General features: G+C 41.0%; 1 protein-coding gene across 1 annotated transcript; it reads left to right on the forward strand.

The window, feature by feature from the left end:
• Positions 1–2537: 2537 nt before the first annotated feature.
• Positions 2538–12977, forward strand: LOC136751570 (sp110 nuclear body protein). Its single transcript, XM_066707284.1, has 9 exons — positions 2538–2876; positions 5629–5771; positions 5977–6148; positions 6509–6685; positions 7410–7538; positions 7644–7742; positions 12037–12176; positions 12310–12374; positions 12683–12977. The coding sequence occupies exons 1-8, from the start codon at positions 2843–2845 to the stop codon at positions 12355–12357; spliced, it is 942 nt and encodes a 313-aa protein (XP_066563381.1). The 5' UTR covers positions 2538–2842; the 3' UTR covers positions 12358–12374; positions 12683–12977.
• Positions 12978–22865: the final 9888 nt, after the last annotated feature.

The raw sequence follows: 22865 nt of genomic DNA on the forward strand, positions 1-22865 counted from the left end.
GGAGAAGGAGGAGCCAGAAGAACTCACCCAGGTGAACAAGGGGACCAGGTCCCGACCTGCGTCGCAGAGTTCAAAGTCCTCCACGAACGCAGCGAGGTCCCTGCTGGATCTATCATTGTGGGGCTTACTCCGGTCTACATCCCTCAAAGCACAGTTGAAATCACCTGAAATGATAACTGGTAAGGTGCCGATCAGGAGCGGGCGTAGCTGAGGGAGAAAGAGGACTCTCTCTCTCTGGCTGGTGGGGGCATAGACATTGACCAGCCTCAATACTGCCCCCTTGTATTTAAAATCGAGGCTGGCCAGTCTGCCCGCCTCTATTACCTTAAATGTCTTTACATTTATGAAGGGGTTTTTCAGGAGTACGGCAATCCCGTCCGCTCGGGACACATTGGACCCCGACCAGAAGGATTCTCCTAGGACAATACAGAACAATAATAACAGGAAAAGCATAAGTATTATAGTAATAACAATAAATGCACATATGACCAGCACCCCACATTCATTGAGCGTCTTCACCTCCACAGCACTGTGTTCAGCCGCTACACAACGACACACAACCTTTCCATGAAGGGGGTTTAAAGCTGTTCTGAGGGGTTAGCTCATTTGTAATGTGTTCATTATGCAGAATGAGTGTATTTACGACTAGGCACACATAAAATATGCTAATATGAACATGTGTATGATTATTATAATTATAGTTTGGGTAGTTTTTATGAGTTGTGTCAAGAAAACTAAAACAAAAGCCAGCGCATTCAGTTTGCTTTAAGACCAGTGTCCCACTAGGCCGAACTACTGGCACCGCGGACACACACTCACAACGGGCATTTCTGAGTGACAATTAACCTGAAGCACATGTCTTTGCACTGGGTGGAAATGGAAATGGAAATGGAAACCACAATACACTTAGAAAAGAAGCGAGATACGGAAAGAATAAGCAAGCTTCACAGAAGCTTAAATGCATTACGCAAATTTCAGTCCAGTGGGTAGCCTATACATCAACCAAGAAGTTGTGTTGTAATGAAGTTCAGACAGTTTCAGGATCACTTCAATTACTGAAAGGCATAAAACAATGTGTCTGCATTAGCCTAGCTGAAAATAAACCCGAATGTGTTAACACAGCACTGCCCTAGTCTCAGCACTGTCTCATTAAAATGACATCACTTACGCTTTCTCTGATAGCGAGAGGTAACATTATCTCGTGATCACCACAAAACAACTTGTCACAACCAGATAACCAGAGTTTTTTTTTTCATGTCCTCAACGAGCCACTGTAGTTTTTTAAACTTTTATTTTTCTTATTTTTTAATTTACTAAAACAGTATCATAAAACATTATAACCTAAAATATATAAAACTTTTATTTTTCTCATTCTCTTTTTATTTACTAAAACAGTATCATAAATTATTATAACCTAATAGATAGTTTAGTTTAGTTTAGTTTAGTTCAGTTTAGTACAGTGAACTCATTGTCATGTTCAAGAAACCAATTTGAAATGATTCGACCTTTGTCACATGGTGCATTATCCTGCTGGAAGTAGCCATCAGAGGATGGGTACATGGTGGTCATAAAGGGATGGACATGGTCAGAAACAATGCTCAGGTAGGCCGTGGCATTTAAACGATGCCCAATTGGCACTAAGGGGCCTAAAGTGTGCCAACAAAACATCCCCCACACCATTACACCACCACCACCAGCCTGCACAGTGGTAACAAGGCATGATGGATCCATGTTCTCATTCTGTTTATGCCAAATTCTGACTCTACCATCTGAATGTCTCAACAGAAATCGAGACTCATCAGACCAGGCAACATTTTTCCAGTCTTCAACTGTCCAATTTTGGTGAGCTTGTGCAAATTGTAGGATCTTTTTCCTATTTGTAGTGGAGATGAGTGGTACCCGGTGGGGTCTTCTGCTGTTGTAGCCCATCCGCCTCAAGGTTGTACGTGTTGTGGCTTCACAAATGCTTTGCTGCATACCTCGGTTGTAACGAGTGGTTATTTCAGTCAAAGTTGCTCTTCTATCAGCTTGAATCAGTCGGCCCATTCTCCTCTGACCTCTAGCATCAACAAGGCATTTTCGCCCACAGGACTGCCGCATACTGGATGTTTTTCCCTTTTCACACCATTCTTTGTAAACCCTAGAAATGGTTGTGCGTGAAAATCCCAGTATAAATATATATATTTAAAACTTTTCTTATTTTTTAATTTACCAATACAGTATCATAAAAAAATATAACCTTAAAAACACAATTAATGCTATTAAACATTACACCTCCACACCAGCAGGGTGAGGTACCCTTGGACCATCACCATGATGGATGTCATCCTAACAAAATGGCTACCATCTTACCAGATGACCTATGACCTTACAAATGGCCGATATCATCCAAGATGGCTGACATCCAAAATGGCTGATTTGTGTGGGTGTGGTTACCCAGGGGGAGGCTGGGAAGGAGAGAGGAGTTCCGGTTCAAAGGTGGTGTAACTGGAAGGTGAGGTGGGCCTTCTGGTCTATGGTACGGAGGGAGGGCGGGACTTCCGGCTGTCAAAATAGTAACATGAGCTGCCATCTTTACTACTTGTGCTTTATTTTTTAAAGAGTGCATTGAAATCCCAGCTTTGAAAAAGTACTTCGAATAAATTAATACATTTGCCTTTTGACAAACTGGCCCAGCCGGTTTTTGAGAGTTGGTTGTCTGCCAGGATTTGTTTTAATCTGTGTTGCAGCCTTTGTCAGTGTGCATCGCTCAGTCTCTGGTGTCTCAGTGTGTCTCAGTTTGTGCGTCTGGATTCTGTAGTGAGACTGTGGTGTGGACACTGACCAGGAGAGAAACAGAAAGATGGACAGAGAGACCAGAGGTACCTCAGCCCAGGGTGAGTGATTAAGGTTTAGCCTTCTAACACTTATATCCTATATCTGATCACAGCTAATGTGAGGCGATACACTGGAGCAGGTGAACGAATATGAAGACCACACCAGGGAAGCCCGTGTCCTAATGCCCTCAGGGTGACAGAGACTGGGGCAACACAGTGCACTCCTGTTACCGGACATCATACGCACTAACTGCACTAACAAAGTTCAGTCTGTTCTTATTGGTTTCACTTTCGTTTTTGGCCCTAAGGTGACCATGCCTCTGACTCTGGTGAAACTTATATATGGCAGTCATTTTATAATCAAAACCACATTGTTGACAGATGGGTAGTAGTAGTAATATATTATTTTTGTTATTTATTAAGTAGTTTATTCTGTGTATAATAATAATAATAATAATAATAATAATAATAATAATAATAATACTAATAATAATAATAATAATAATAATAATAATAATAATAAATCAATAATAATTACCCCAAATTACATTGTGGCAGCAAACCATCCTGAGACAGAGAGGAGGAGGGAGAAAGAGCAAGGAAGGCAGTAAGAAATTCACCAGTCTGGTGAGAAAGTGTCAAATTCATTCAGTTCATTGTTTAATTAGACCAATTCAGTTGTTTAATTGAGAGCTGGGTTGGAACAGAAACCTGGGCCCCATTTCTCATAGGCTATAGCTGGCTCAGTTAGCCAGATAACTTTCAGGATAACTTGACAGAAGTGTAATGAAACCTTTTGTGTGATGTGATTACTCTTGTGCATGTGAATGAGGAACGCTGTTCGTTGTGATTGGACGCATTAAGTGCACATTTATTTGGAACTGCTGAATCAAACTATAGAAACTTGTGCGTATTCAAGCAGCACTGCTTATCCAGGAGAACAAATAAAAACAATGAGCGACAGAGAGGAGGGATCACAGACTGAAACTCTTGACTTTGAAGTGTCTCTGTTCCTCATTTTAATTGTGTTTTTAGCTTTTGTATGTATATTCAATTTTAATGTATTTTAGCAGCTGTTTATATACATTATACATACACACACACACACATATATATATATATATATATATATATATATATATATATATATATATGTATAAACATTATATACATTATATATACATTATATACCTGATAAGTATACCTGATAAGGGCCAAGTATTGTAACACTGATTGGACTGGGTTTTATACATTTATTGGTGAACATTTCTTGTTTACAGTTTGTATAATTGGTGTGAAATTGAGTTATTGTTTGTGTTTATAATCTTTAGGTGTTTTTATTTCTAAAAACTGTGAGAGTTTCCCTCTTTTTATAGAATCACATTGTTTAGGGTAAACTGCAATAAACTGATTTTAACCTTAATTTGAGTCAGCCATCTTGGAACTCCAACTCAGATTTCAAAGGGGCAGTAACTAGCAAACAGCTCCTTTTCAGTTTTATCACAGAGGTGTGGCCTTTTCCGATCCTCGAAGCAAGCTTAAAGTCCAGATGAGTAAGTTACCATAGCAACACATCTTTAATCAACTGCTCCAGCGCAGGATAACTCAAAGTTAGTCAGATCTGCATGTAAAAGCTTGTGCTTCGACCCCAGGGGTTCCCAAACCAGTCCTGGAGGACCCACTGTCCTGCTGGTTTTTGTTCCAACCGAGCTCTTAATTACATAATTCAGTCTTATATTGCATTGTTAGTACAATTAAGTAATTGGGTGTTGAAATAAACTTTTTATGACTACAAACCGATGGATCTTTTGAAAAAAATAGGGTGATTTATGCCATTGAATGTGCATAAAATGTTCTTTTTTACATTATTTTCGTGATTGACTCCCAGAAAAGCAGCTCCAGACGTCATGGGATATATCTCCTATCTCTGATTTCTGGTACATAAAATGAGCTGGACATGGAAAACTCACTCCATGTAATATGTTTCTACTTATAGAATACCCAGATTTTAGGTGGAGTTCCCCTTTAAATCGGAATCAGATTAACGAGACAAGATTAGCCTCTATTCAGCTTCCAGGAATGGAGACAGCCTGACTTAAATTTAGGGGTAACTGAATGTCTGATTAGCCTGAATTTGTTAAACCAGGTACGAGGAATGGCCCTAGTGTTCTGGAGTGTGTGTCCCTTGATTTCAGTGAGTGAGGAATGGGTGGGTTCATGTTGTTAATTCATAGGCTCAAACACACACACCCTCCCACAACTGCCTCAGCCATGGGCCTGCAGGGGCTCCGCTCTCCTTGCTTGTCTGTGTTCCAACTGAGCTCTCTGGTACTTCATGGACACCTTAACTGAACTCAGAATTTGCATCAAATCAAATAATAATATCATTATTACAAGCTGGGATATTTCACAAAACACTCCAACATTTTTGTTGGCAACACACTTTTTAAGACGCACTTCATTTTGCAGTCAGCAAAATGAAAGAGTTCAGTCAACAGTTCAGGGATGTAAAATAGTGTTTGGTTGGACAGTGTGGCCCCTGTCCCTGTCCCGGCCCCCTGTTGGCTCCTTCTGCCCCCTGCTGTCCCTGAGTGAACTTAATCTGGTAACTATGCACAGGGTGGGGGTGTTATGGGGTGTCCAGCCATACAGGCAGTAGGCTCAGGGCTTCACATTTGTCACCTTGATAAATTCCTTTTTCCCCCTTTGACCCACCAGGGGGCATATCCAGAAAATTGCACTACTCTGTCACTGCCCCCTAGGGACCACTGAGGCTAGTTGCATTGTTGTGTCATCCTGTACTGCTGCACAGGTTGGGACTTGGGATTTTTCACTGAGGAACAGCTCCATGACTTCTTTAAGAAAGAAATAGTGGTGCTCTCCAATACCGAAGAGCCCATTAGGCTGCTGCGCTGCCTCAAGACTGATGGCATCATTACACGGGAGGAGTACAAGGTGAGCCACACTGCCGCACTCAGGGGACTGTGTCAGAGAAGGGACACACGTTAGAATCATTGTACCTCACTGTAACGGCTCCTGTACTGTTGGTATTTATGCCAGCTCTGCACACAGTGCCGCTGTAAGGCTTTGTCCTCGATATTAGTTCACTGCAATTAACACCGATGTCACACTGTTGTGCTGTGCTGCTCTTCCTGTACAGAAGGTGAGTGGAACGGCAGAGGGGCCCGAGCGAGAGACTGAAATGTACAATGTGCTGGACAGGCTGGAGGAACAGAAACCACACTTGATCAAAGGCTTCTGGAGCCGCGCCTTCCAGGACTCGATCCTAAAGCAGAATCCCACTCTGCAGCGCCTACAACAAGAGCTACTGCGTAAGTAACTCTGGGCCAGGGACAGAAGCCAGTTTGAGAGCCATTCAATGTGTAGACTGTATATAAATGAATATAATTTGTCACAAGCTTTCAAGTGCTATGTGTTAGATCATGTTCAATCACCAGGCTCTCCACAGGTGGAAATAGAACATTATTGCATTTGCATTCCAAAATGCAAATTTTGGAAAAAAAACTAAAACTGAAAAGAATCATCTGTCTCTTCACGTTGACTTCTATAAAAGAGTCTGGGGTGCACAGTGCTGGGATGGACACAGTCTCCTGACTGATAGGTGACCTATTGACCTACAGTCATCCCTGCAGCGCTCTTTTCATTGCCTCTCCCTCCACTGTACTGTACAGGATACTTGCCTTCACCTGAGATGCTGGAGAGGTTGAAAGCAAGAGACGAGCAGAGAAGGGAGGAGCAGCCATCAACGTCATCAAGCTCACTTCAGCCGAGGATGTTCCCCAGCACTCCAGAGCAGGACTATACAACAGGCTATGATGAAGAATTTGAGACTCGCCCAGACAGCCCAGGTCCATAATCCTGAGTAGCAGCTCTCTCTCTCTGCTGCAGTGTCTTATAGATGAGAGGCTGCAGTGTGTCTTATATATGAGAGGCTGTGGTGTGTCTTATATACGAGAGGCTGCAGTGTGTCTTATATGCGAGAGGCTGCAGTGTGTCTTATAGACGAGAGGCTGCAGTGTGTCTTATATACGAGAGGCTGTAGTGTCTTATATGTGAGAGGCTGCAGTGTCTTATATGCGAGAGGCTGCAGTGTGTCTTATATGCGAGAGGCTGCAGTGTGTCTTATATGCGAGAGGCTGCAGTGTGTCTTATATACGAGAGGCTGTAGTGTCTTATATATGAGAGGCTGCAGTGTCTTATATATGAGAGGCTGCAGTGTCTTATATGCGAGAGGCTGCAGTGTGTCTTATATGCGAGAGGCTGCAGTGTGTCTTATATACGAGAGGCTGCAGTGTCTTATATATGAGAGGCTGCAGTGTGTGTTATATATGAAAGGCTGCAGTGTGTCTTATATATGAGAGGCTGTAGTGTGTCTTATATGCGAGAGGCTGCAGTGTGTCTTATATACGAGAGGCTGCAGTGTCTTATATACGAGAGGCTGCAGTGTCTTATATGTGAGAGGCTGCAGTGTGTCTTATATACGAGAGGCTGCAGTGTGTGGAGTCCTGGTGGACTCGAGCCCCAGAGCTACAGTGCTGTATTGATGCCCTGTCCCTTTGTTGAACTGTGCAGCTTCATCAGGGACACTGCAGAGGGTGGAGATCAGTGAGGAGGAAGAGGACCCAGGCCCCTCTAGACTATCAATGTTACTGCAGCCGAGGAAGACACCCCATGAGCCACCACAGGCCAGCGTGATACAAGGTACACATTAGCATCGGTGTTGTTCTGGGAGTAACAGACTGATGGGGCTGATTGAGTGACAGACGTCAACTGTAAGTCACAGTCAAGTCGCTGCTGTCTTTGTAGTCAGCAGTGAGGAGGAGGACAGTGCAGAGCTGGCCTCACCTATACCTGTCACCTGTGGGGAGAAGGAGGGCATGCTGCACCCAGATATCTTTGCTAAAGGTGAGGAGGGGTGTACCTGTTATATCTGGGATGGTCATATCTGGGTGTGTTATTTTGAGTTTTCTTTTTAAGAAGAACTGAGACACAACTTGTTTAATGCTGTGGAAATATTTATTAGGGAGAATCACATCATTCTTTCCATGAAACAGTGCAACTGAGATCCAGGGCAGTGCATCTCGCCCTGGTGCAGGGGATACCCTTGTGTGTTGTGTTGCAGCTGACTTCCAATTAAGCATCTAATTAAGTCTCCAAATACGTCATTTAGAGCTCAGTTGGAACATCCCCAATGAAAAGGAAATAGAGTGAAGTTCACTATATGTATGTTCAGTTAAAGTGCTTATACTTAAGTATACTCAAAGTGTAGCTAAGTGTACTTCTGTTTGCCACTTAGACATGCCCTCATGGGGCTAACATTTCATAAACTGTGTCTGAATGGTAATTTCTAATAAGTAGCAGTGATTTCATTGGCATTCTAAACTAAGCCTTCCCATCTCATCAATATTATAATCATTACTCATGAATAATAATCATTAACCTCTACATTGCCAATTGCATTGGAAGGTAATTTGCAGATAATACGTTGCAAAAACATGAGTTGCTGATAATAGAAGGGAGTGATAGAAAAGTTAAGACAAGAATGTAGGCCATAAAAGTTAAAACGTGAACTCCAGAGTCATGGCACACAAAATAGAAAGAAAGACTAGAATATATATATTTTTCCCCCACACACTGCAGTGACCACTCCAGAACCAGGTCTGAAAACCACTGTTATCTGTTGTCAGAAGCACTGCCCAAAGGGGAGGGGTTTCTGCGCACTTCTGTAGGAACCCAATCGAAAACGTCACTCTATCAAAGCTGCCATTGGCAGACGTCATTCAGAAAAGGTTCCTTCCCCTTCCTGTTCTATAAAACGTGACGTCTGCGCAGGTTTGTCCTCTTTTGCCATTTCGCTGGACCCGAGAACGGGAGGTTTCTGTTTCTGTGTGTTGCATTAGACCTTAAAAACTGCATATTTCGGCTGGCTGGCTTCACTAATAGTGTTGTTCACCACCATCTCTGTCTCTATTGTGTGTCTTATTAGTTATATTTATACCTCATTTTGATCCTGTCCGTCGGTGTACCAGAGCTCTGGCTGTGCACTCGGTTTCAGTTTTGGTTCACAAATAGAGCACTTAAAAATAATAATCGTGTTAATATAGTGCCATATATTATCCGATTGCTTGCTGTGTTGGTTTATTGTCCACAGGGCTTTTTCCTCCACAGCAGGAGCGCTAGCAGTGGCAGTAAAATCTGAGGCCCGGCCACCCGGCCTAAGCCTTGGTCTGTCGTAAGAGATTTCACCCCCGCAAGAGGTGCTCCTCCACCAGCTTGCACCCGCTCTACAGCCTGCAGCTGTAACTGTAGGAGATCTCGCTCTCTCAGCTTGCTGGGATCGAGCTCTGCTGCGCTCCACCGTCCACAGGTACGGCCTCGGTTCTATGCCCCACTTCGGCTGGTGGCCTACTACCCTCGGCCCCCCAGACCCTGGACCCCGCATCACCCTGTTGTAATATTTTGTATTTCAATGATGATACAGGATTAATTAAACAGACTCTGAACTCTTGAACTCAATTCTGGCATAACCACACACAGAACAACCAGCACCTGAAAACGAGGTTCTGTTGCCCCTAATAACCTTAAAGGGGCCTTTGCAATTCTTTGGAATAACTGGTACAGACATTCTCTTAACTTATGACACTGGTGTCCCCGGAAACCCCGGCACACACGGTGTGGTTAAGCCTACGGCTATGCGGTGCTTATATCCTACACCTGGTGTTTGGAATACACAGTGTTCTGTCCGGCAACAACAAGGTTGCATCTGGGTGGTGTTACAGTGCCCCCATGTACATAAACGGTGCCGGGAGGAGATGCACTCCAATTCTCGCGGCGGTGTTTTAGTTATTGTGTGCCCCCTGGTGCAAACACTGACCAGCTCCCCCGCTGCACGTTTCCCTGTTCACTCACATGTGCACTTGGCAATGAGCTCCTCTCGCCCCCGCCATTGCGCCGCTTGCACCTTGCCCACCTGGAGTGGGGAGGTCCTCTGCCCCATCTGTCTGGGCACTGACAGTGGGCACAAATTGGCCGCGACTTCCCACCGGGTCCCACATCAATTGTCGCCGCGCCCCGCAATCTCCCACTCCGGCAAGAAACGGTAGGGGTTCGGAGGCTCTGGACCTCCGCCTCTCCCCGAGCCCTTCCGTCTCCTCCTCCAGACATGCAGCTTTGGAGACAGCTGCTTCTCCGCTTGCATCTGCTGCTGTGCCCACTGCCGCGACCGCACCTGCCACGGCACCTGCTCCCCCAGTGGCAGCTGTGCCCCCCCTGCCTGACGTGCCCGGGGTATGCGCCGCTACAGCCGCGTCTATGGACAAGGGCAGCAGACAGGTAATCTGGGACAGACATGCTGGTTCGGACGGACAACACAGCAGTGGTTGCTTATATCAACAGGCAAGGAGGTCTCCGCTCACGAACTGGGGTCTGTCAGACGCAGTAGTAGCCACAATTCAGTCGGCAAGAGCTCCCTCTATGAGGTCGCAGTATTCCTAGTGCTGGTGCATGTTTAGCACCTGGTGCCAAGACGGCGGTCAAGACCAAATTAATTGTCCCACTGGGGTCATATTACAATTTTTACAAGAGCTGTTGGACCAGGGTAAGTCCCTGTCCATGCTCAAAGTGGATCTGGGGGACCAGTCATCTCTGCATGTCATGTCCAGATTGATGGCGAGCCCCCTGGGTCTCATTTCCTGGCTGCGCAGTTTCTGAAGGGAGCTCGACGGCTACAGTCTCCTCTCGCTCCATCGCTGCCCGCATGGTGCCTTGATGTAGAGCTGGACACACTTTCCCAAGCCACTGAACTCAGCTGAGCTGAAGGTGGTGTCACTTAAGACGTTTTTTCCTGGCAATCACCTCTGCAAAACGTGTGAGTTACACGCCCTGTCCATACACCCATCATGGGTCCATTTTGCGGGAGATGGCTCCAGGGTCACGCTACAGCCTAACACTGCGTTCCTCCCGAAAGTGCTGTCTCCATTCCATGTCAACAGGCCTATTGAGTTGATGGCTTTTCATCCTCCTCCCTTCTCTTCGGAGCAAGAGAGTCGGCTTCACCTGCTCTGCCCTGTGCGGGCCCTCAGGTGCTATTTGGAACGCACTAAGGACATTAGGCGCTCGGACCAACTGTTTGTGTCCTATGGAGTGCGTACACAGGGCCAGGCGCTTTCAAAGCAGTGCCTCTCGCTTTGGAGTGTGGACACTATTACCATGGCCTATGAATCCACCAGGACCCCAGTGCCTGAATACCTGGTGGCCCACTCGACTTGAGGCATGGCCCTTTATCAAGGCACCCCCTTGGCAGACATCTGTGCGGCTGCAGCTGCAGCGTGACTGTCCTGGACAAAGGGGGCTCTGTGGCTCCTGTCTGGAGTTGTGTTGCCGAGGCCCCCTAGTGGTGCACCTCGGGGCAGGCTTCCTTATCAGTTCGCTGCCTCTTCACTTGCGACGGTTTTGTTATACAGTAACCTCTCCCCCTTGGTAGTGCTTCCGACTTGAAAGATAATGAAAGGTTGTGAATGCAACCCCGGTTATCTGAAAAAGGAAGCACTGCCCAAGGGTTACAAGGTCGTGCGGGAGTCCTAACTCCCAGCAAAAGAGGACAAATGCCTGCGCTGATGCCACGTTTTATACAACAGGAAGTGGGAAGGGACCTGTTCTGAGTGACGTGAGCAGGGGCCAATGGCAGCTTTGATAGAGTGATGTTTTCGATCGGGTTCCTACGGAAGTGCGCAAAAACACCTCCCCCTTGGGCAGTGCAGCCGTTTTCAGTTAACCGGGGTTGCATTCACAACCTATCATTTCACCTATCGTGTCACATCAATACAGCAGGATGTCGTTTGTAATGTCTTTATATAAGTGTCTCTCCTGGGGAGGGGAGATTATTCTCCAATACAAATGAATATGGTGCATTTAACTGAGGGCACGTGCAGGATACAGAAATTCCTCCAGCAGCTTCATGCTCTGAATTTCTGCTCTCTGACTTCCAAGCACACACTGAAGTGCCCAGCTTATAACGTGCGCTGAATAAGGCAACATGCAGGTAATATAATATTCCATAGGCACAGGCAGAAAAGGAGGGAATGGCATGACAAATAAAAACTCCTGTCATACATAGAAAATCTGCCAAGAAGTAATTTTGCCACCTGTCTGTGATTGACAGGCAGTAACATGTGTGTCTGTCTGTCTGTCTGTCCCTCAGGAACAAGACAGATGAGCATCTTCTCAGAGGGACAGTGGTTCAGCCCCTCTGAATTTGAGATGTTTGGAGGAAAAGGAAGCAATAGAAAGTGGAAAACCAGTATCAAGCATCTGGGAAAATCATTAGAAAAAGTGATCAAGGTGAGATAAAGTGATAATGGGGGAGAGAGAGGTGACAGAGCGAGTGAGGCTGATACCACTGAGAGAAAGAGGGGTGGTGGAGGGAGAGAGGAAGTGAGAAAATCTGCCTCCTTTCTCTGCATCTTTTTTCCAGGAGAGGCACCTGAGATGTCCAGTCCAAAATCCAAAGACAAAGGAATGATGGGTCTGCAGAGTGATGTGAGAACTGTTTACACTCAAATACCACTGTGTTACACAGCATCTGCTTTGGCATCTTTATAAAACACAAAGTTATCCACAATTGCAACAAGCATAACCTGAACAACTCTGCCCCCCACGGTGGATTGAACCAATGACTTCCAATGAGACTGGGGAGGCAGGGGGCAGAGATTGTGGGTGGAGACTGTACTATTAATCCTAATTGATCAATCCCCATTATTCACTACTGAAGGACACACTACTTAATGCAAACTGGCTACTGGTGCCTCAATGGAGTCTCTCAGTGAGTTTGTTTTGCACTCTTCCAGGACATACAGCCCAAGACGCCAGCAGTCGAAGAAATAAATCCACAGCTGATAAATGAGGGATAAGCCACCCAGAAGAAGTATCAGTAGTCTAGATGGCGGTATCACTTATTTTGACAGCTGGAAGTCCCGCCCTCCTTACGTACCTTTGAACCAGAACTTCTCTCTCCTTCCCAGCACCCCCCAGGGTTACCATTTGACCCTCCCTTGTCAGCCATCTTGGATGATATCGGCCATTTGTAAGGTCATAGGTCATCTGGTAAGATGGTAGCCAGTAAATGGTTTTAGTAAATAAAAAGAGAATAAGAACATACAAGTTTTAAATATATATATATATATATATATATATATATATTTAAAACTTGTATGTTCTTATTCTCTTTTTATTTACTAAAACCATATATATATATATATATATATATATATATATATATATATATATATATATATATATATATATAATTTTATTTTATATTGTTTCATGATACTGTTTCACTAAATTAAAAAAATAAGAAAAATTAAAGTTTTATATATATATAAGGTTATATTGTTTTATGATAGTGTTTTAGTATATTAAAAAATAAGAAAAATAAACCTTTTATATATATATAAGCTTATATTGTTTTAGATACTGTTTTAGTAAATTAAAAAAGAAAAATGAATATTTACCCAGAGTGGGATTTGAACCCACATGGAGATATTTTATTTTATGTTTTATGATTAGGCTTAGGATGATACTGTGTTGGGAAAATAAAAAGGTAATAAAAAATCAATTAAGAAATGTTTAGACTTACATATATTGCATGTCATTAAATATATATTGAAGCAAGTAGTCTAGATGGCAGCATCACTCACTATTTTGACAGCCAGAAGTCCCGCCCTCCTACGTACCATAGATCGGAAGGCCCACCTCACCTTCCGGTTACCCCCACCTTTGAACCGGAACTTCTCTCTCCTTCCCATCACCCCCAGGGTTACCCTTTGACCCTCCCTTGTCAGCCATCTTGGATGATATCGGCCATCTTGGATGGCAGCCATTTGTAAGGTCATAGGTCATCTGGTAAGATGGCAGCCATCTTGGATGTCAGCCATTTGTAAGGTCATTGGTCATCTGGTAAGATGGTAGCCATCTTGGATGGCAACCATTTGTAAGGTCATAGGTCATCTGGTAAGATGGTAGCCATCTCGGATGTCAGCCATTTGTAAGGTCATAATTCATCTGGTAAGATGGTAGCCATTTTGCTAGGGTGACATCCATCGTGGTGAGGGTCCGAGGGTACCTCACCCTGCTGGTGTGGAGGTGTAATGTTTAATAGCATAAACTGTTTTTAAGGTTATGTTGTTTTATGATACTGTTTTAGTAAATTAAAAAATACACGTTTTAAATACACACATATATATTAGGTTATAATGTTTTATGAAACTGTTTAAGTAAATTAAAAAATAAAAGTTTTAAATACATATATTCTTCTAAGGTTATATTGTTTTATGATACTGTTTTAGTAAATTAAAAAATAAGAAAAGTTTTAAATACATATATATTAGGGTATATTGTTTTATGAAACTGTTTTAGTAAATTAAAAAATAAGACAAGTTTTAAATACATATATATTAGGGTATATTGATTTATGAAACTGTTTTAGTAAATTAAAAAATAAAAGTTTTAAATACGTATATACTTCTAAGGTTATATTGTTTTATGATACTGTTTCAGTAAATAAAAAGAGAATAAGAAAATATTTTGTATATATTTTATTTTAGATTATAATGTTTGATTATACTGTTTTAGTAAATTAAAAAATAAAAATAAACATTTTATATATATTTAAGGTTATATTGTTTTATGATACTGTTTTTGTAAATTAAAAAAGAAAAATGAATATTTACCCAGAGTTGGATTTGAACCCACATGGACATATGTCCATGTGTTTTTAGTTTATATGTTTTATGATTAAGGCTTAGGATGATACTGTGTTGGCAAAATAAAAAGGTAAGAAAAAATCAATTAAGAAATGTATAGACTTACATATATTGCATGTCATTACATACATATTTAAGCAAACACAGATAAACACACATGCCTATATCTCTTTAGTTTATATTTATCAATAGACACTAAAGAAAAATACACCACTTTTCTTAGAGAACAACAGTGAAATGTATAGAATTATATCTGTACATTTTGACCAGCCCTGTACTTATTATATTTGTTACATTAGTGAATGCTCAAACGTAACCTTAACATGTATCATATTTAAGAATATATTGCATTTAATTTCATTACACATACACACACACATATATATATATATATATATATATATATATATATATATATATATATATATATATATATAATGATTTATTTATCAATAGACACTAAAGACATGTACACCACTTTTCTTAGAGAGACACAGTGAAGCACTATTTGTGAGTACTCATATGTATAAAATAATATATAATATATGTATATATAATATCATTTGTTTGTGCTCAAATGTATAGAATTAATAAAATACACAAACACACACACACAATGGTGACTTTTATTGTTACAAACAAGCATTTTACAACATGGAACATAGTCAGAAGTAGAAAAAGATACTCCAAAAAAATGTTGTACAGATACTTGTAATTAATTTCTGGTTCACAACACCAACATTGGACAGAAAGAAACACTGACCTGTACGGAGTAATGTCATTCCATAACATTTCCAGCATATTCCATATATATTCTATTAAGTCTTTCACTGTTGGCTCCTTTTTCAAAGTTATACCAGGTTCTGGCAACAAAGTATATCAGGTATCAATTGTAAATAAAGTGAGAAACACTTAAGTTTCTATTCCTTTGGAAATACCTTATTTTTCAAACCTACAAATACATGGTGACAACTGCAACCATGAAACACATACAAAACACAGAAATAGGGACCACATTGCAAGGATATAAGCACAAATGGTATTTACTGCAAATTTTAAGTTTTGTAAAATTATTTATATAACTTCTAGGAGTAATCTACATAGTGAAAATGCAATCAGTCTTCAGGAAACAGACACAGCAGACTGAAATAAGCACAACGTCATATTTATACGACCCAAAACTGCATTCTAAAAACCCTGAAAAATCACTAAAAACTCTTTGTTTTGTAAAATGGCTTATTTCACAGACACAGAAACAAATAGGCTCACCCTCAACATATTCCAACACTTACAAAAATTATGATGAAGGTTTACCAGTACTACAGGGGTATTATTAATCTATTCATGCAACTTTTAGACACTTGTCAAATACAGAGCCAACAACTGCATTGACAGCAGGTAACAGGGCTTAGACAATGCTGTGCGCTGGGGTTTAAAATGACTCTGTAGGCTAGGGCTTCAAAACCTTACCCCATTTTGACATTGTCCAATTAGCCTCCAACCCCTAAAATACTAAGACATGTTTTTTGTATCATATGTATCATGTTGTATTACTATGTACATTAATGTGGTTTATACTTTTGATTTAATTTGACATCATTTTATCATATTTTTAATTACAAATTCATATATATAAATAACAAATACTATACACTCACCTAAAGGATTATTAGGAACACCTGTTCAATTTCTCATTAATGCAATTATCTAACCAACCAATCACATGGCAGTTGCTTCAATGCATTTAGGGGTGTGGTCCTGGTCAAGACAATCTCCTGAACTCCAAACTGAATGTCTGAATGGGAAAGAAAGGTGATTTAAGCAATTTTGAGCGTGGCATGGTTGTTGGTGCCAGACGTGCCGGTCTGAGTATTTCACAATCTGCTCAGTTACTGGGATTTTCACGCACAACCATTTCTAGGGTTTACAAAGAATGGTGTGAAAAGGGAAAAACATCCAGTATGCGGCAGTCCTGTGGGCGAAAATGCCTTGTTGATGCTAGAGGTCAGAGGAGAATGGGCCGACTGATTCAAGCTGATAGAAGAGCAACTTTGACTGAAATAACCACTCGTTACAACCGAGGTATGCAGCAAAGCATCTGTGAAGCCACAACACGTACAACCTTGAGGCGGATGGGCTACAACAGCAGAAGACCCCACCGGGTACCACTCATCTCCACTACAAATAGGAAAAAGAGGCTACAATTTGCACAAGCTCACCAAAATTGGACAGTTGAAGACTGGAAAAATGTTGCCAGGTCTGATGAGTCTCGATTTCTGTTGAGACATTCAGATGGTAGAGTCAGAATTTGGCATAAACAGAATGAGGACATGGATCCATCATGCCTTGTTACCACTGTGCAGGCTGGTGGTGGTGGTGTAATGGTGTGGGGGATGTTTTCTTGGCACACTTTAGGCCCCTTAGTGCCAATTGGGCATCGTTTAAATGCCACAGCCTACCTGAGCATTGTTTCTGACCATGTCCATCCCTTTATGACCACCATGTACCCATCCTCTGATGGCTACTTCCAGCAGGATAATGCACCATGTCACAAAGGTCGAATCATTTCAAATTGGTTTCTTGAACATGACAATGAGTTCACTGTACTAAACTGGCCCCCACAGTCACCAGATCTCAACCCAATAGAGCATCTTTGGGATGTGGTGGAACGGGAGCTTCGTGCCCTGGATGTGCATCCCACAAATCCCCATCAACTGCAAGATGCTATCCTATCAATATGGGCCAACATTTCTAAAGAATGCTTTCAGCACCTTGTTGAATCAATGCCACGTAGAATTAAGGCAGTTCTGAAGGCGAAAGGGGGTCAAACACAGTATTAGTATGGTGTTCCTAATAATCCTTTAGGTGAGTGTATAATAATAGTAATAATAATGCAAAAACATAACAAAAGGGCAGAAACATGAAAACTCGGACTTGGTGGGGTGTTTCTGTCCAGTGGTCTGATCTGATACAACTTTCTACTACATTTCATATTCTATTAAAATAGAACACATGAGTAGTAGATGGCAACCATTTGTAAGGTCATAGGTCATCTGGTAAGATGGTAGCCATCTCGGATGTCAGCCATTTGTAAGGTCATAATTCATCTGGTAAGATGGTAGCCATTTTGCTAGGGTGACATCCATCGTGGTGAGGGTCCGAGGGTACCTCACCCTGCTGGTGTGGAGGTGTAATGTTTAATAGCATAAACTGTTTTTAAGGTTATGTTGTTTTATGATACTGTTTTAGTAAATTAAAAAATACACGTTTTAAATACACACATATATATTAGGTTATAATGTTTTATGAAACTGTTTAAGTAAATTAAAAAATAAAAGTTTTAAATACGTATATACTTCTAAGGTTATATTGTTTTATGATACTGTTTTAGTAAATAAAAAGAGAATAAGAAAAGTTTTAAATACATATATTCTTCTAAGGTTATATTGTTTTATGATACTGTTTTAGTAAATTAAAAAATAAGAACGGGATCGGGAGCTTCGTGCCCTGGATGTGCATCCCACAAATCCCCATCAACTGCAAGATGCTATCCTATCAATATGGGCCAACATTTCTAAAGAATGCTTTCAGCACCTTGTTGAATCAATGCCACGTAGAATTAAGGCTAAAAAAGGGTAGAAACATGAAAACTCGGACTTGGTGGGGTGTTTCTGTCCAGTGGTCTGATCTGATACAACTTTCTACTACATTTCATATTCTATTAAAATAGAACACATGAGTAGTTCAAAGTGTTAAATCTCTTATGAGTGTCTCTACAGCCCCTCATTGCTCCCTTGCATTACAGAGCATGACACGTGCTCTTCACATTGAAATTCACATTCATGTTGATGTAGGACTCGTCAACACAAAACTGTACAAAAATACATGAAATACGTAAACAATACAAACATTAAGAACAGAAACCACTTTCATTCTGACATCTCACAGTATAGAAATTAAATAAGTTTGAATTACCTCATTGCTTTCCTCAGGCTCGGAGCCAGGCCCGGTCTTGCCATCAGCGTCAGAAGCTGAGCGCTCTGTGTAAGATTCAGAGTATCGTTCAGCTGTGAGCGGTGGAGAGGGGAAAGGGAGATGCACAGCAGGCAGAGTGTCTGTGAGACGGGTCTCTGTCCTGCTTGTCCTGCAGAGCCTCTCTTATCTGAAATGGCACTGGACACACACAAAGCAGCAACGCCCCCAGACAGCAGCTCCTTAAGAGAGGACACAGTCAAATTTAACATTCAATAAAAGTCCACTGTTTTGACCATTTTCAGTTAATCAGTTACATAATCCTCAGCATCAAATGCATTGAGACCGTACACAGCTTTCAGATGACTTGTACTTTAAGATATGTTGTATATTTAGGCTACCCTGTTATTGCTTGAATAAAATGTTATTTTATGAGAGCAGTAAGAAAAAGGGGGAACAAAGATATATAATTTAATGAATCATTTTAAGCACTCTTTCTATTAGAAATAACTAAGATGAAGGCCTAAACTGGCTATCTAGTAACTGTTTAAAAAGAAATGGTTTTCTGTGAGTGTGCTAAAGAAATGAACTTCTCATTTCTGTCATTACAGTGAAATAACTGGAATACGTAGTATATACCTAACAGTTGCTTAGATTGAAATGCTTTTCTTTATGAAATGTAAGATGAGTGCTCAGAACAATTAGACATCTATATTCCTACCCGGGCTTGATTATGTTGACAGTTTATGACTGTGCTTTGCCATTAATCCAGATTTCACCTTGTTCTCTATGGGTTTGCCTCGTAAGGCCATGACTTTATGACCAAATATTACCTTTGATATCATATTTGCTCTATAATAAAGTCAATGTTTCATTCACATGAAGGAATCAAGAGCATCTCTAACCTGTAGACACCCAATGAAGTTTAGACCCACAATGATTTAGTGCATTTGCAAAAGCTTTGAGAAGCAGCCAGAGCAGCAGTTTGCAGCTCAAGAGTGAGAGGACAGTGTAGCAGCTTTGGTCTGAAATCTCCTACAGGAAGCCAGACATACAGAGGAACGAGGCTGCCCGGACATATTACTCTTCACAGAGACAGAAATAATTGCCTTCAAAGTTTCAGTTTCTTCACTACAATTATCACACAAAGGCCTCCCCTCCTACTTCAAAAGCCTTCAGTGCTGACATGACCATTCATTGTTTTTACACAAAACCATGGTGTTATATCACTTAACGTTCTATGTATATCATGTTTTATCATCATGCCCTGTTATGGTTCTTTGTTAGGTGTACATGTGCTAGAAGAATACCTGTGCCAGTCATATATCTCTCTGGATAAACCAGTACAAACATGTTTACCATGACATGTTTTTAAAAAAAGATTTTAACTTGTTTACATTGTTTTAGAACAAAAAATGGTAATCTGAAGATTTCATAACTAAATAACTGTTTTGTTTGAATAGGGTGAAATACTGTACATCCCAAACTGCAATACAGACTAAGATTACAAGAGAGCATAGTAAGTGTAGCATGGTAAAATAATAACGTACAAAATACTCATTCCATTTAGACAGACAGACAGTGAGATATACGTATACTTAAAGGTAATCCATATATACACAATTTAGATAAATAGTTCATGTTTAAGAATGAGATTGTCTAAATGATCAGGACTGAACATGTCTAAGCAGATAGAATCCGTAGAAAAGAAGTGAAATGCTCATGCAATACCACAACATCAAAGTGTGTTTATTTTTTTACTTAATGTACATGTATCAATATAGAGTGAGAAAGTATAGGACTGTTTTAAATAATTAAAAAAAACACTCCGAGTACTGGGTTCGTAGGCCGGCTACATAAACACGAGCTCTCTGGCTCTGTCGTTGGGGTGTTATGGCCAGGCCTGGTTGTAGGGCCTTATCTAGAACGTAGCCATCGCTTGCTACTGATAACCGCCTTCAGGGCTCTGCCGTTTCCCACCCAATCTGATAAGTATGTGGTGTCCTTCTCCAGGACACTAATCCAGAGAATAACTAAGAATAACAATAAAAGAAGGAATAAGTAATCAGACCCGGTTTCATGACTTTTACTACAGAGCAGTTTAATTATTGCCGCAGTCTTTGTGTGCCATATTCAGTTTACTTATTTTAATAGCACAAATGAGTTGTTTCCTTACAGTTCCCTTTAAGAGACCAATATTGACACATTTCTTTCTTTTTATTATTATCACTTTTAAGCCTTTACTTCACTAGTCTCATAAGGAAACACATTTCTGTGTAAATATTTCTGTTATGTGCACATTTTAGGTCTTCAACATATTGATAATGGCAAAAATGATTAAGGTTTAATTAAAAAAATAGACAGTTCTTTGTCTTTGGTTAAATCCCTCTCACTTTGTAACTTTTACTAGTAAGTCAAATTGAGATTTTAAAAGTTGGTACATGTGAGACAGAGCCAAGAAGGTGTAATTCAGACTGTAAGTTTATGTACATGGGTAAATTACTTTTGCTAACCTAGTATAGTACTATATACCAATGGTTTATTGTCCTTCAGCCTAAATCATTTTGTATACCAAAATACCACCATGGTGAATGCCATATTCTGAGTAATGTACTTAAACTAGTGCTAATCATGCTCTGAAACCAACCCATAGAGAACAAGGTGAAATCTGGATTAATGGCAAAGCACAGTCATAAACTGTCAACATAATCAAGCCCGGGTAGGAATATAGATGTCTAATTGTTCTGAGCACTCATCTAACATTTCATAAAGAAAAGCATTTCAATCTAAGCAACTGTTAGGTATATACTACGTATTCCAGTTATTTCACTGTAATGACAGAAATGAGAAGTTCATTTCTTTAGCACACTCACAGAAAACCATTTCTTTTTAAACAGTTACTAGATAGCCAGTTTAGGCCTTCATCTTAGTTATTTCTAATAGCAAGAGTGCTTAAAATTATTAATTGAATTATATATCTTTGTTCCCTCTTTTTCTTACTGCTCTCATGAAATAACATTTTATTCAAGCAATAACAGGGTAGCCTAAATATATAACATATCTTAAAGTACAAGTCATCTGGAAGCTGTGTACGGTCTCAATGCATTTGATGCTGAGGATTAATTCAACTGAAAATGGTCAAAACAGTGGACTTTTATTGAATGTTAAATTTGACTGTGTCCTCTCTTAAGGAGCTGCTGTCTGGGGGCGTTGCTGCTTTGTGTGTGTCCAGTGCCATTTCAGATAAGAGAGGCTCTGCAGGACAAGCAGGACAGAGACCCGTCTCACAGACACTCTGCCTGCTGTGCATCTCCCTTTCCCCTCTCCACCGCTCACAGCTGAACGATACTCTGAATCTTACACAGAGCGCTCAGCTTCTGACGCTGATGGCAAGACCGGGCCTGGCTCCGAGCCTGAGGAAAGCCATGAGGTAATTCAAACTTATTTAATTTCTATACTGTGAGATGTCAGAATGAAAGTGGTTTCTGTTCTTAATGTTTGTATTGTTTACGTATTTCATGTATTTTTGTACAGTTTTGTGTTGACGAGTCCTACATCAACATGAATGTGAATTTCAATGTGAAGAGCACGTGTCATGCTCTGTAATGCAAGGGAGCAATGAGGGGCTGTAGAGACACTCATAAGAGATTTAACACTTTGAACTACTCATGTGTTCTATTTTAATAGAATATGAAATGTAGTAGAAAGTTGTATCAGATCAGACCACTGGACAGAAACACCCCACCAAGTCCGAGTTTTCATGTTTCTGCCCTTTTGTTATGTTTTTGCATTATTATTACTATTATTATACACTCACCTAAAGGATTATTAGGAACACCATACTAATACTGTGTTTGACCCCCTTTCGCCTTCAGAACTGCCTTAATTCTACGTGGCATTGATTCAACAAGGTGCTGAAAGCATTCTTTAGAAATGTTGGCCCATATTGATAGGATAGCATCTTGCAGTTGACGGGGATTTGTGGGATGCACATCCAGGGCACGAAGCTCCCGTTCCACCACATCCCAAAGATGCTCTATTGGGTTGAGATCTGGTGACTGTGGGGGCCAGTTTAGTACAGTGAACTCATTGTCATGTTCAAGAAACCAATTTGAAATGATTCGACCTTTGTGACATAGTGCATTATCCTGCTGGAAGTAGCCATCAGAGGATGGGTACATGGTGGTCATAAAGGGATGGACATGGTCAGAAACAATGCTCAGGTAGGCTGTGGCATTTAAACGATGCCCAATTGGCACTAAGGGGCCTAAAGTGTGCCAAGAAAACATCCCCC

Source organism: Amia ocellicauda, chromosome 6 (genome assembly GCF_036373705.1).
Source record: "Amia ocellicauda isolate fAmiCal2 chromosome 6, fAmiCal2.hap1, whole genome shotgun sequence".
Lineage (NCBI taxonomy): Eukaryota > Metazoa > Chordata > Actinopteri > Amiiformes > Amiidae > Amia > Amia ocellicauda.